Consider the following 13,915-nt stretch of genomic DNA (forward strand, 5'->3'; position numbering starts at 1 on the left):
CTGCAGGCCAAATGGGTCCTAAACGGGCCCTAAATCATAATTTTGGCTTTTCTACTCTGTTTTGGTTCCAGGGGAGAAGACAAGACGGGAACTAGTAATCCTGCCAGGTAGCCAGATTGGCACAGGGAGGAGAGAGAGAGAGAGAGAGAAAAAAAGAATTAACTGTGATACATTCTCTTTAGCTGAGAAGAAGATCTCCTTTGCTTTGGGGTAAAGCTTTTGCCCCGGAAGAAAGTTAGCACCTTCTTGTTTATCATGATAAACAAGAAGAATTTTATAAAAAAAATTACATATGAAAATAATTGAACTGGACTATGCCAATATAGTTAGGATAGGAGATTTTAATGGAATTGTTGACAATAAATTGGACTATTCAGCAGCAACAACAAAGCAAAACAGACAGACTCTCCCAAAATCCTTTTTTAAAATGGTCGATGAATTAAATCTAAAAGATACATGGAGAGAAAGAAATGCTAAAACTAAACAATACACCTTTTACTCAACTAGACATTTATCATGGTCCAGAATAAATATGATATGGATGTCAACAGAATTAATATCTAATGTTCAAGAAATAAATATTGAAACAAGTACTTGGGCAGACCACAATCCAATGACAATTAAATGGAAAGGACAAAGAAGAAGATCGAGATGGACGTTAAGGAAGTTAGCACCTACCCCTCTCCTAGAAGAATGAAATATTCTAGGAAATATTAAAAAGGCAGAATATTATATTTGCCTGGTTGGGAAAAGGAGAAACATGTTTTTAAAGACAAAGCAGCTTCCTGCAGCTCTCTGCCCCCACCTCTGCCTTCAGCTCCAGGGTGATGGGATTAAGGATGATAAGGACCTTCATACTGCACGAGTCAAAACGAGGGCTGGGACAGTATCTACAGACCCCTCACATCCCGGACATAAACGGTTTCAATTCCTTCCCTCAAAATGACCCTGTAGAGCCCTGCACACCAGAACAACTAGACACAAGGACAGGTTTTTTTCCTGAACTCCATCACTCTGCTAAACAAGTAATTCCCTCAACACTGTCCAATTCTTTACTAAGTCTGCATTACTATCACGATTAAATCTCCCATCCTACCTTTCATGCATCTCCTCCCACTTGTGACTGTGTGACTATAACTTTGTCACTTGTATCCTAATGATTTTTATGGACTGTTTCCTAGTATGATTTGATTGCTTATTATACCCTATGACTATCATTAAGTGTTGTAGCTTATGATTCTCGACTCTTGACAAATGTATCTTTTCTTTTATGTACACTGAGAGCATTTGTACCAAGACAAATTCCTTCTGTGTCCAATCACACTTGGCCAATAAAGAATTCTTATTCTATTCTATTCTATTCTATTCTATTCTATTCTATTCTATTCTATTCTATTCTATTCTATTCTTCTATTCTATTCTAATTCTATTCTATTCTACTCTACTCTGTTCTATTCTTATTTCTATATTCTACTCTATTCTAATTTCTATATTCTATTCTATTCTATTTTCTATTTTTAATTCTATTCTACTCCACTCTATTCTATTCTTATTTCTATATTCTATTCTAATTTCTATAACCTATTCTATTCTATTTTCTATTCTGTTCTACTCTATTCTAATTTCTATATTCTATTCTATTCTATTCTTTTCTATTTTCTATTCTATTCAATTCTACTCTACTCTACTCTACTCTACTCTACTCTACTCTACTCTACTCTACTCTATTCTACCTATTCTATTCCTATTCTATTCTATTCTATTCTATATTCTATTCTACTCTACTTTACTCTACTCTATTACGACATGGCCCTCGGGACATGATAGGATTAGCCCTCTACCCATCTCACCACATGGCACCTTGGACGATTACCTCACCCATCAAGACTCAACCAAGCTACCCCTCCATGGCCCTATGGAAGTCTGACAACCAATCAGGATGCATTTCTTGCCCCAGGAACAGGAAGCAAGTTCAAAGCCCAACAGAGGTTAATAAATTTCTCTCCCTCTCTCACCCATGTGCTCTTTTTTTTGCCCGGGACCTCAATGGGGTCTTGTTCCACCCTTAAAAACCATCCTTCCACGCAGCCTCCATGTTTCCAGTGTCTTTCTTCCCACGTGGAAATGAACCCAGATGGACGTTTCTCCCAAAAGCCCAAACAAAGGAGACACTTCCTGACCTCTCCCTGTTGCCCCTCTGAAGTCAGCAAACAGCTGGCATCGATCAGGAAAACCCCAGACAAAGCAAACAGCCTCTCCTTCCTTCCTTCCTTCCTTCCTTCCTTCCTTCCTTCCTTCCTTCCTTCCTTCCTTCCTTCCTTCCTTACTTCCTTCCAAGATCTTTATCCACTTTGCATCCTAGGGAAGAGGTCGGCTTCCAGGAAGCTGGGAAACCCTGGCTGAGTGGGACGCGGGGAGGTGGATATTTAGATGATACAGGAAAAGCCCTTCCTGAAATCCCTTCCTTTGCCTTTCAACTAATATCATAGAGTAACGGAGGTGCAAGGGACCTTGGAGATCTTCTAGTCCAGCCCAGGGGTGGGATTCAATTTTTTTAACAACCAGTTCTGTGGGCGTGGCTTTGTTAGTGCCCGTGGCTTGGTGGTCATGTGGCTGGGTGGGCGTGGCTTGGTGGTCATGTGATTGGCTAGGCGTGGCCAACTCAATATCACCCACATCGAGGCACGCATCTCCTCGCCTGGCCTCTCGTGACTGTGGGGATGCTGCAACGGTCGTAAGTGTGAAAAGGGGTCTTAAGTCACCTTTTTCAGTGCCGTTGTAACTTTGAATGGTCCCTCCACACAAGCAAAGTACCAGCAAAGGAGGGGAAAAAAAACTCCAGAGAAGTTTCTGAGACAGGAAGTCTAGTCCTGCCAAGAATGTAAATAAGGGTTAACGGAGAGGCAGTTTCTGTAAGCAACACCAGAATGTTTCCTTCCTGCCTTCCTTACAGGATTAGGCCAGTAATTTCTTCTAACAACCAGTTCTCTGAACTGCTTAGAATGTTAACAACTGGTTCTAGCGAATAGGTGCCAACTGGTAGTATCCTACCCTTGGTTCAGCCTCCTGCTCAAGCAGGAGCCCTTTACAGAATAACACAATAACAGAGCTGGAAGGGACCTGGGAGGTCATCTAGTCCAACCCTCAGCTCAAACAGGAGACCCTTACAGAATGATAGAATAACAAGGGTTGGAAGGGACCTCAGAGGTCTTCTAGTCCAACCCCCTGCTGAAGCTGGAGACCCTTATGGAATAACAGAGCTGGAAGGGACCTGGGAGGTCTTCTAGTCCTACCCCCAGCTCAACTAGGAGACTCTATACCAGGGATGTCACACTGGCGGCCCGTGGGCCGAATGCGTCATGCTCAGGCCACGCCTACCCCAGCTCCGCAAAGGGGAAAAACATTGCAACACATCACGTGATAGCAACATGACACCCTGGGTTTGACACCCGTGCCTTCTACCCCATCAGACAAAGCGTTGTCCAATCTCTTCTGAAAAATCCTCCGGTGATGGGTCACCCACAATCTCTGGAGGAAGCCGTTCGATTGATGGATTAAGAAAATGTCTCCTTAGTTCTAGGTTGCTTCTCTCCTTGATTAGTTTTCTATCTGTTGATTCTCCTCTTGCTCCCAAAGGAGCTTTGCAGAATCCTAGGTCGTCCCCCTCTTCTCTGTGGGAGCCCCTCAAATATTGGAAGGCTGCTATGATGTCATCCCCTAGTCTTCCTTAGACTGGACCTATCCAATTGTTCTACCTGCCTCAGTTTATTTAACATGGAAGCAGCTTGAGCAGTTATGGGGTCCTTGGGGGCTCTCTGAGCTGGGTGGTTTTCTTGCAGATGTTTCACGACCCAACTAGGGGACATCATCAGTTCTAGAAGTGAGCGGGGTTTGCAGAGAGGAAGGGGAAGGAGGAAGGAGGAGGAGGAGGAGGAGGAGAAGGACTATGGATTTTTGATGGTCTCTGAGCTTGATGGTTTTCTTGCAGATGTTTCATGACTAGCTAACATCATCAATGCTGGAGAGGAGGAGGAAGAGGAAGAAGACTGTGGAGTCCTTGGCGCTCTCTGAGCATGGCGGCTTTCTTGCAGACATTTCATGACCCAACTAGGGAACATCAGTGCTTGAAGGGAGTGAAGTTTGTGGAGTGGAGCAGAAGGAAGACGAGCTATGGAGGAGGAGGAGCAAGAAGAGAGGGGAGGAGGAGGAGGAGGAGGAGGCTTGTGGGGTCCTTGGTGCTCTCTGAGCTTGGTGGTTTTTTTGCAGACATTTCATGACCCAACTAGGGAACATCATCAATGCTAGAAGGAAGCAGGGTGAGTGGAGGAGAATAAAGAGGAGGAGGATAAAGAGGAGAACTGTGTGGTCCTTGGTGCTCTCTGATCTTAAGTGGTTTCTTGCATGTTTCATGACCAATTTAGGTAACATCATCAGTGCTAGAAGGGAGCAGAGTATGTGGAGAGGAGGAGGAGGACTGTGGGGTCCTTGGTGCTCTCTGAGCTTGGTGGTTTTCTTGCAAATGTTTCATGACCCAACTAGCTAACATCATCAGTGCCTAGGAGGAAGACTGTGGGGTCCTTGGTACTCTCTGAGTTTGGTTGTTTTCTTGCAGACATTTCATGACCCAGCTAGGGAACATCATCAAGGCTGGAGTGGAGGACGAGGAGGAAGAGAGTGAGGTTTGTGGGGGATCTTTGAGCTGAGTGGTTTTCTTGCAGATGTTTCATGACCCAACTAGGGAACATCATCAGTGCTAGAAGGGAGGGAGAGGAGGAGAAGAAAGGAAGGAAGGAAGGAAGGAAGGAAGGAAGGAAGGAAGGAAGGAAGGAAGGAAGGAAGGAAGGAAGACTGTGGGGTCCTTAGTGCTCTCTGACCTTGGATATTTTCTTGCAGATGTTTCATGACCCAACTAGGGAACATCATCAGTGCTAGAAGGGAGGGAGAGGAGGAGAAGGAAGGAAGGAAGGAAGGAAGGAAGGAAGGAAGGAAGGAAGGAAGGAAGGAAGGAAGGAAGGCAGACTGTGGGGTCCTTAGTGCTCTCTGACCTTGGATATTTTCTTGCAGATGTTTCATGACCCAACTGGTAAACATCAGTGCTAGAAGGGAGGGAGAGGAGGAGAAGAAAGGAAGGAAGGAAGGAAGGAAGGAAGAAAGGAAGGGAGGAAGGAAGGAAGGAAGGAAGGAAGGAAGGAAGGAAGGAAGACTGTGGAGTCCTTAGTGCTCTCTGACCTTGGATATTTTCTTGCAGATGTTTCATGACCCAACTAGGGAACATCATCAGTGCTAAAAGTAAGGGAGAGGAGGAGAAGAAAGGAGGAAGGAAGGGAAGGAAGGAAGGAAGGAAGGAAGGAAGGAAGGAAGGAAGGAAGGAAGGAAGGAAGGAAGACTGTGGGGTCCTTAGTGCTCTCTGACCTTGGATATTTTCTTGCAGATGTTTCATGACCCAACTGGTAAACATCAGTGCTAGAAGGGAGGGATGGAGTTACTCTCATTTTTTATCTCTAATTTACATGTTTAGGAAATATGCAGAGAAAGCAAAAAAAAACAACAACCCAGTTCAGTTCCATTAAGTCATGTGAAGAAACGTTAAGCCAATCTTTTCAAAGACTTTGGGGAAGAGGCCAGAAGTGGAATGCGTTCCTTGCAGTTGCAAAAGTCAGTTGGATGCCAAACTGAAGCATGCAAAGATCGACAGGCTTGAATTATCCTTTCTACTCCCCCTTCCCCACCCACCCACCCCAAAACACCCACCAACTGTGTACATTGACTTAAAGTGCTCCATATGGATTTTTAAAAATCATGTGAACCCACTCCTTTTTGGGTTGCCCGGTTGTGAGTGCGTAACCTTCAGTCTGAAACATGAGCTCTCGTGACAGGATTGGAGGAGGGGAGGAATTCTTGCCAGGGAGTTCTTGCTCTCTTTTTCTTCCTCGTTTCCCCTCCTTCCTCCTCCCGTCTCCATCCTTCTTCCTCATCTTCCTCTCCTTCCCTTTCTCCTTTTCTTTCCGTCTCCATCTTCTCCAGTCCTCACTCCATTCTAGCACTGATGGCGTTCTCTAGTTCGGCCGTGAAACGACTACAAGGAACCTCAGAGAGCCCGAAAGACCCCCATAGTCCTTCTGTCCCCTTCTCGTTCTCCTTTTCCTTCTCTTCAGTCAGAACAGAGTTGGAAGGGGACCTCGGAGGCCTTCTAGTCCAACCCGCTGCTCAGGCTGGAGACCCCACACCACCCAAGACAAATGGCTGCCCAGTCCAGTGATGGAGCACCCACAACTTCTGAAATTCTGTTCCACTGGTCAGTTGTCCTCACGATTAGAAAGTGTCTCCTTAATTCCAGGTTGCTTCTCTCTGTGATTAACTTCCATCTGTTGTTTCTTGTTTCTTTTGGTGCTGTGGAAAATAAGTTGGCCCCCTCCTCTTTGTGGCAGCCCCTCAAATTCTCTTGTCTTTCTTCTTCTTCTTCTTCTTCTTCTTCTTCTTCTTCTTCTTCTTCTTCTTCTTCTTCTTCTTCTTCTTCTTCTTCTTCTTCTTCTTCTTCTTCTTCTTCTTCTTCTTCTTATTATTATTATTATTATTATTATTATTATTATTCTCCTCCTCCTCCTCCCCCTCCTCCTCCTTCCTGCTTCTTTTTCCCTCCTTCTTCTTCTTCTTCTTCTTCTTCTTCTTCTTCTTCTTCTTCTTCTTCTTCTTCTTCTTCTTCTTCTTCTTCTTCTTCTTCTTCTTCTTTTTCTTCTTCTTCTTCTCACTTTCTCCTCATCTCTTCCTTCTCCTTCTTCTTTTCTCCTCTTTCTTCTTTTTCTTCTCTCTTTCTCCTTCATCTCTCTTCTTCTCTTTCTCCTCTTTGGGGCAGCCCCTCAAATTCTCTGGTCTCCCCCCCCTCCTCCTCCTCCTCTTCCTCCTCTTCCTCCACTTCTTCGTCCTCAGAACTGACCTCATACCTCCAGAGACCAGCCGGATGATTAAAGGGGGTGTGTGGAATCAGACTTGTTGAGGAAGAGGGGGCCTGTCAAAAAAAGAGGGGGGGGGGAGGAAAGGAGGAGGGGCAGAGAGAGAGAGAGAGAGGAAGTTCTAATTTTACAGAATGTGAATGCATTGAGAAAGGTGGCGGGGGTGGCTGGGGGGGGGGGGAGAGAAATCCGCCTGACCCACAGAAGGAAGAGCAGCCTTCTCCGTTGGCACCAGCCCCACTCTCGCATCCCCGGGGCTGGCTGCAGCCGAGACAAAAGACCCAAAACCAACCAACTTTAAGGACCGGGGAGAAGGGTGAGTGGGTGGGTTTTTCTCGGCTCCCCCCACCTCCCACCCTCCACCTCCAACCTGGCCGCCATGCAATTCCTCCTCCTGGCTTTCCTGGTCCTGGGTGCCCTCCTGGCAGTCCGGGGGGCGAAGGGCAGCCAGAGGAGGGCGAGCGAAGGGGTCTTCCGCCGCCGCGCCCACCGGGTTCAGCAGGGGCGCTGCAGTTACACCTTCGTCCTACCCGAAGCGGATCCTCCCCCCTGCCAAACCGCCCCCGGCGGAGACCCTCTGGGCATCAACGCCCTGCAGCGGGATTCTCCCGGGGACTCTTCCCCCCCCGGAGAGCGATGGGCAGCCCAGCCCGAGAGTCCAGCAGCTGGAGAGGATTTTGGAAAATAACACTCAGTGGCTCATGAAGGTAATTTTTTATTTTTTATTTTATTTTTTTAAAAAAAGCGCAAAATGGGGGCAGGTGAGGATTCACAGATGCTGCATTAACAGAGGGATAGAATTAAGATGAGTGAAGTGTTAGTACCATTTATCTATCTATCTATCTATCTATCTATCTATCTATCTATCTATCTATCTATCTATATCTATCTATCTATCTATCTATCTATCTATCTATCTATCTATCTGTCTGTCTATCTGTCTGTCTGTCTGTCTATCTGTCTATCTATCTATCTATCTATCTATCTATCTATCTATCTATCTATCTATCTATAATCTACCTATTTTCCTATGATTCTTTCTATCAATCTATCTATCTATATCATCTATCTATCTATCCCTCCCTGGCTATCTGTCTGTCTATCTATCTATCTATCTAACATCTACCTATCTTTCTATCATTCTTTCTATCGTTCTATCTATCTATCATCTATCTGTCTGTCTGTCTGTCTGTCTGTCTCTGTCTATCTGTCTATCATCTATCTATCTATCATCTATCAATCTATTATCTATCTATCTTTCTATCATCTATCTATCATCTATCAATCTATCAATCTATCTATTATTTATCTATCTTTCTATCATCGTTCTATCATCTGTCTGTCTGTCTGTCTGTCTGTCTGTCTGTCTGTCTGTCTCTGTCTCTGTCTATCTGTCTATCATCTATCTATCTATCTATCTATCTATCTATCTATCTATCTATCATCTATCTATCTATCTATCTATCATCTATCTATCTATCTATCTATCTATCTATCTATCTATCTATCTATCTATCTATCATCTATCTAATCTGTTTATTTAGTCAAGCGATTATTAGATAACAAGCATAAGTGTAAACATAGTTATGAATACATGAAATGGATACATATAAGAAAAAAGAAAAGAAACAATAGGATCGGGATGGTAGGCACGTTGGTGCGCTTATGCACGCCCCCTACAGACCTCTTAGGAAAGGGGTGAGGTCAATAGTAGACAGTCTAAGGTTAAAGTTTTTGGGGTTTGGGGAAGAAACCACAGAGTCAGGTAGAGTATTCCAGACATTGACCAGTTTGTTGCTGAAGTTGTATTTCTTGCAATCAAATTTGGTGTGATTAACCTTGAGTTTGTATCTATTGTGTGCTCTTGTGTTGTTATGGTTGAAGCTGAAGTATTCATTGACAGGTAGGACATTGCAATGTATGATTTTATATACTGTACTTAGATCGAACCCAAGGCGGCCTAGTTCTAGGTTTTCTAGGTCTAGAATTTTGAGTCTGGTGGCATAAGGAATTCTGCAATGAGTAGAGGAGTCGCGAACACTTCTTGTGAAATATTTCTGGATTTTCTCAACTGTATTAATATCATATATGTAATGCGGGTTCCAGACTGATTCAAGTATTGGTCTAGCAAATGTTTTGTATCCTCTAGTTATTAGTGTAATATTACCAGAGAAAAAGCTACGTAGGATTAAGTTAACAACTCTTAATGCCTTTTTGGCTATGTAGTTACAGTGGGCTCTAGCACTTAGGTCATTAGTCATGAGTACTCCAGAGTTTGAATGGAGGCAGGTGGGGATTCACAGAGGCTGCATTAACAGGGATAGAATTAAGGTGAGTGAAGTGTTAGTACCACTTTATAACTTCTGGGGATATTGATTAGATTAACAGAGTTGGAAGGGATCTTGTAGGTCATCTAGTCCAACCCCCGCTCCAAGCAGGAAATACACCTACACCATTTCTGACCAATGGCAGTCCAATCTCTTTTTGAAAGCATCCAGGGTTGAAGCTCCCACAACTTCCGAAGGCAACTTCTGTTCCATGGGTTAATTGTTCTCACTGTCAGAAAGTTTCTCCTTGTTTCCAGGTTGAATCTCTCCTCGTTCAGTCTCCATCCTTTATTCCTTGTCTGGCTTTCGGTGGCTTTGGGAAATAGCTTGACCCCCTTCCTCCTCTCTGGGGCAGCCCCTCAAATATTAGCAGACTGCTATCATGTCTCTGCATCCAGTTTTGGGTGCCACGATATGAAAAAAAAGAGATTGAGACCTTAGGAAGAGTGCAGAGAAGAGCAGTGAAGATTATGGGGACTGCAGGCTAAAACATACGAGGAACGGATGCAGGAATTGGAGATGTCTATGGTAGTTTAATGCAAAGAAGGACTGGAGGTGACCTGATAGCAGCCTTCCAATATTTGAGGGGCTGCCCCAAAGAAGAGGGGGTCAATTTATTCTCCAAAGCACCTGATAGCAGGACAAGAAGCAACAGATGGAAACGAATCAAGGAGAAAATAACAGAATAACAGAGTTGGAAGGGACTTTGGAGGTCTTCTAGTCTGACCTCTTGCCCAGGAAGAAAACCTTATACCATTTTAGACAAGTGATTGTCCAATCTCTTCTTTTTTAAAAAACAAACAAACTGTTTTTCAAAGCACCTGAAGGCAGGACAAGAAGCAAATATGGAACTAATCAAGGAGAGAAGCAACCTAGAACTAAGGATAAATTTCTTGACCGTGAGAACAGTTAACCAGTGGAACTGCTTGCCACCAGAAGTTGTAGATGCTCCAACCCTGGAGGGTTGACTAGACAGCCATTTGTCCAGAATGGTATATAGGATTTCCTGCTGGAGCAAGGGGTTGGACTAGAAGACCTCCAGGGTCCCTTCCAACTCTGTTATTCTGTTACCTGGAACTTGGAAAATTTGGGTGTCATCAGCCTTCTCTGGGACATTACTTGAGTCACCTTTGGGGGAAGGGGGAAGGGGCAAAAGAAGGCACTTGGCTCGCTTCCAAGATCTCTTGCAGCTCACCAGGTTGGCTACCCGAGCTTCAGATGTGGGAGGATGACAGTAGGAGAGCAAAAATGGATTGTATTTCATTTGCCTTTCCAAAGTTCGTTATTTATTAAATTCATGTGTCTCCCATCTCACCATAGGCTGACTCTTAAGTGGCTAATGAAACTGAGTGCATTGTTTATTTGTTGGTTTATTTGTTGGTTTGTTTGTTTATATCCAGCCTTTGTTGTTTGAACAAATAAGTCAAGGTGGCAAATGTATTCAGCACACTCTCCTTCTGTTTTCACCGTAACAGGAACCCTGTGAGCTGAGTATTCCTAATGTTCTTGCTTGATCCCATCGGAAAGTAGAACAAAGGTCTTCAAACTTGGCGTGTTTAAGACTGGTGGACTTCAACTCCCAGAATTCCTGAGTTAAACATGGCTGGAGGAGGAATTCTGGGAGCTGAAGTCCACCAGTCTTAAAGCTGTCAAGTTTGAAGACCCCTGAAGTAGAACCATAGAATTCATAGGACTGGAAGGGGAACCCTTTGAGGTCTTCTAGTCGAACCCCCAGCCCCCAGGAGTCCTTATACAATCCAGGTCTAATGGTTGTCCAATCTTTTCTTGAAAACTTCCAGTGATGGAGCACTCACAACTTCTGAAGGCTTCTCTTCCGTTGGTTAATTCTTCTCGCCGTCAGGAAATTTGGAACACTGCTACCAAATCGCCTCTAATTCTTCTCCTTATTAGTCCAGACCAAGGACCTTCAAACTTGGCAACTTTAGGACTTGTGGACTTCAACTCCCAGGATTCCTGAGCTAACATGACTGGAGGAGGAATTCTGGGAGTTGAAGTCCACCAGTCTTCAAGCTGTCAAGTTTGAAGACCGCTGCCCTAGACATATTAGTTCCCTCAACGGTTCATCCTATGATTTAGTCTCCAGGCCCTAAATTATCTTTGGTGCTCAACTCTGGGCATTTTTTACAACCTCAACATTGTGTGTCCAAAATGAATCTTGTCATTTGTGCCTCAAGTGAGAACTTTGGGGTTGATCCAACGATCCATGGCTTCCTTTTTTTGTCACTCCGTGGTCTTCTCACAGGTCTTCTCCAACCTCAAACCATCAATAAATACCTTTCCAGCTATGGTGGACCAGGTTCCAGAGCGCCAGTGTCCTCCTTTCCTTGGCACATGATCACATTTTTGACCTGCATTTATGCATGTTTGCAATGTCCCACCCTCCTGTCCATTTTCAATAACTTTTCTTGGAAACTGGCACTCACTTCTGGTTTCCAGTAAAAACCACTCCCATGGTTTAGGTCATTCAGCCTAAACTTCTTGGTAAATGTGAGGATATGATTGACAGATTCTCTGGTCCCAAAGCAACATGAAAAAACCAAAGCAAAATGAGTTTGAAATGTAGCCTAGATGAGATCACCTATTTAATGCATGGAGCAAAATGCTTCTTAATTTTGTCCACTTGAACTTGGTGGACTTCAGTTCCCAGAATTCCCCAGCCAGCATTTGGCTGCCATTTTGATTTTTGATTTTTTTGACCCTCAGACACAGACATCTCTATGACCAATGGTGATTTTATTTTATTTTATTTTATTTTATTTTAATTTAATTTAATTTAATTTAATTTATTTCATTTCATTTCATTTTGCTTTGCTTTGCTTTGCTTTGCTTTATTATTTTATTTTAGTTATTATTCTATTCAGTTTAGGCATCAACCAATTCCAAACAGCTCAGGGTGGCTCACAATGTAACCACAATTCTGGAAGTTGAAGTCCACACATTTTTAAATTGCCCAGATTGAGATAAACCGAGATGGAGGATTTACCGCAATCTGACCACTCAAGTCGAAAGAATGATTGGAGAATGACATGGAGTAAAACGTAAAGAATTCCTAATCCTAAAGTCTTTTTGCTTTCATCACCACTTTACTGCCTAAGATTAGATTTTTGTAAGAAGGGTAACCAACCCGGAAGGGTCCACAGAGAGAGAGAGAGTGCAAAAAAGTCAAGATGGCAGCCACAATCACGATCGAAACCCTAACTGTTAAAAAGGGCTGGGGGAGGCTTTGGTCTCATGGTTATGGCCGCCATTTTGATTTGTTTGACCCTCAGACAAAGACATCCCTGAGACCAATGGTGATTTGATTTGATTTTTTGATTTTATTTTATTTTGTTATTTTATTTAATTTCATTTTATTAAAATGATTTCATTTCACTTCACTTCACTTCACTTCACGTCACTTTATTTTTATTATTTTATTTTATTCACTTCACTTCACCTTATTTCATTTCACTTCACCACTTCACGTCACTTTATTTTTTTATTTTATTTTATTAAAATTATTATTTTATTTATTTTATCCACTTTATTTTATTTCATTTCACTTCACTCTTTATTTTATTACTTCATTTCACTTCACCACTTCACGTCACTTTTTTATTTAATTTAAATAAAATTATTATTTCATTTCACTTCATGTCACTTTAGAATAGAATAGAATGAATCAGCTGGAAGGGACCTTGGAGGTCTTCTAGTCCAGCCCCTTGCTCAAGCAGGAGAACCTATACCATTTTAGAAAAGTGACTTTATCTTATTTTATCACGTCACTTCACTGTTTTAAAGAAAATTTAATTAAATTTTTTATTTTGTTTAGTTTAGGCTTCATCCGATTCCAAACTGCTCTGGATGGCTCGCAATGTAACCACAATATAAAAATGCCGGATGAATAATCAGGGACAAAATAAACAACGAAAAAGAAAAATAAGAACTTTTTTTTTTTTAAATAAATCAAGAACAAGAACAACATGGTGGTTCAGCAGCAATACACAAATCAGAGTGGTTTGATGATCCTGAGGGAACTTTGTGAAAATTTGAGAACAGATTTGGGGTTCACTGCAATCCCATCCTCGTCTGTTCCTCTTTTCCCCTCGTGGCACTTTATATAAACAAGGTACTTATTCCGTGCTGGGAAACAGGGTTTTTAAAACAAAACGTTTATGTCAACTGCTGGCAACTCCTGGAATAAATATTGGCTGCATTCAGGGCATCCCTGGAAGTTCTCAATCATACAAACAATGTTGATTTGATTATGTACCATCAACTCACAACGGGCTTTTAACAACCACAGAGAAAGTGTCTGTGGAGATTTTCAGTCATCTTGGGTTGTCCCAAAGGTGCTTTTTCAAGGGGCAACTGGACTTTCTTGTTTTTTTTTCTTTTAAAGATGTTCATCCAAGAAGCTTCTTCGGTTCTGACTGAGTGGTGGAGGATGGAAGGATTTATATTTCTTGCAGTCATCTGGTCGTTAAGCTGATTGCAAGGAATATAAATCTTTCCATTCCCCACATTCAGTCAGAACTGAAGACGCTTCTTGGATGAGAAGTGAAACGTCTTGAAAGAAAAACAAAGTTCAGTTGTCTTTTGAGAGAAGGGCCTTTGAAACATCCTGGATAAATGTGT

At 42.8% G+C, this 13,915-nt stretch overlaps 1 protein-coding gene across 1 annotated transcript in view; it reads left to right on the forward strand.

The window, feature by feature from the left end:
• Positions 1–7,139: 7,139 nt before the first annotated feature.
• Positions 7,140–13,915, forward strand: part of ANGPT4 (angiopoietin 4) — a 38,590-nt gene continuing 31,814 nt past the window's right edge. Inside the window, exon 1 of the mRNA XM_087928804.1 lies at positions 7,140–7,657. Coding sequence (XP_087784930.1) covers positions 7,652–7,657 — 6 coding nt within the window. The 5' untranslated portion in view covers positions 7,140–7,651. The remainder of the gene's footprint in view (positions 7,658–13,915) is intronic.

This window comes from Pseudonaja textilis, chromosome 3 (assembly GCF_049901715.1).
Source record: "Pseudonaja textilis isolate UNSWEBS1 chromosome 3, rPseTex1.2, whole genome shotgun sequence".
In the NCBI taxonomy this organism is placed as follows: domain Eukaryota; kingdom Metazoa; phylum Chordata; class Lepidosauria; order Squamata; family Elapidae; genus Pseudonaja; species Pseudonaja textilis.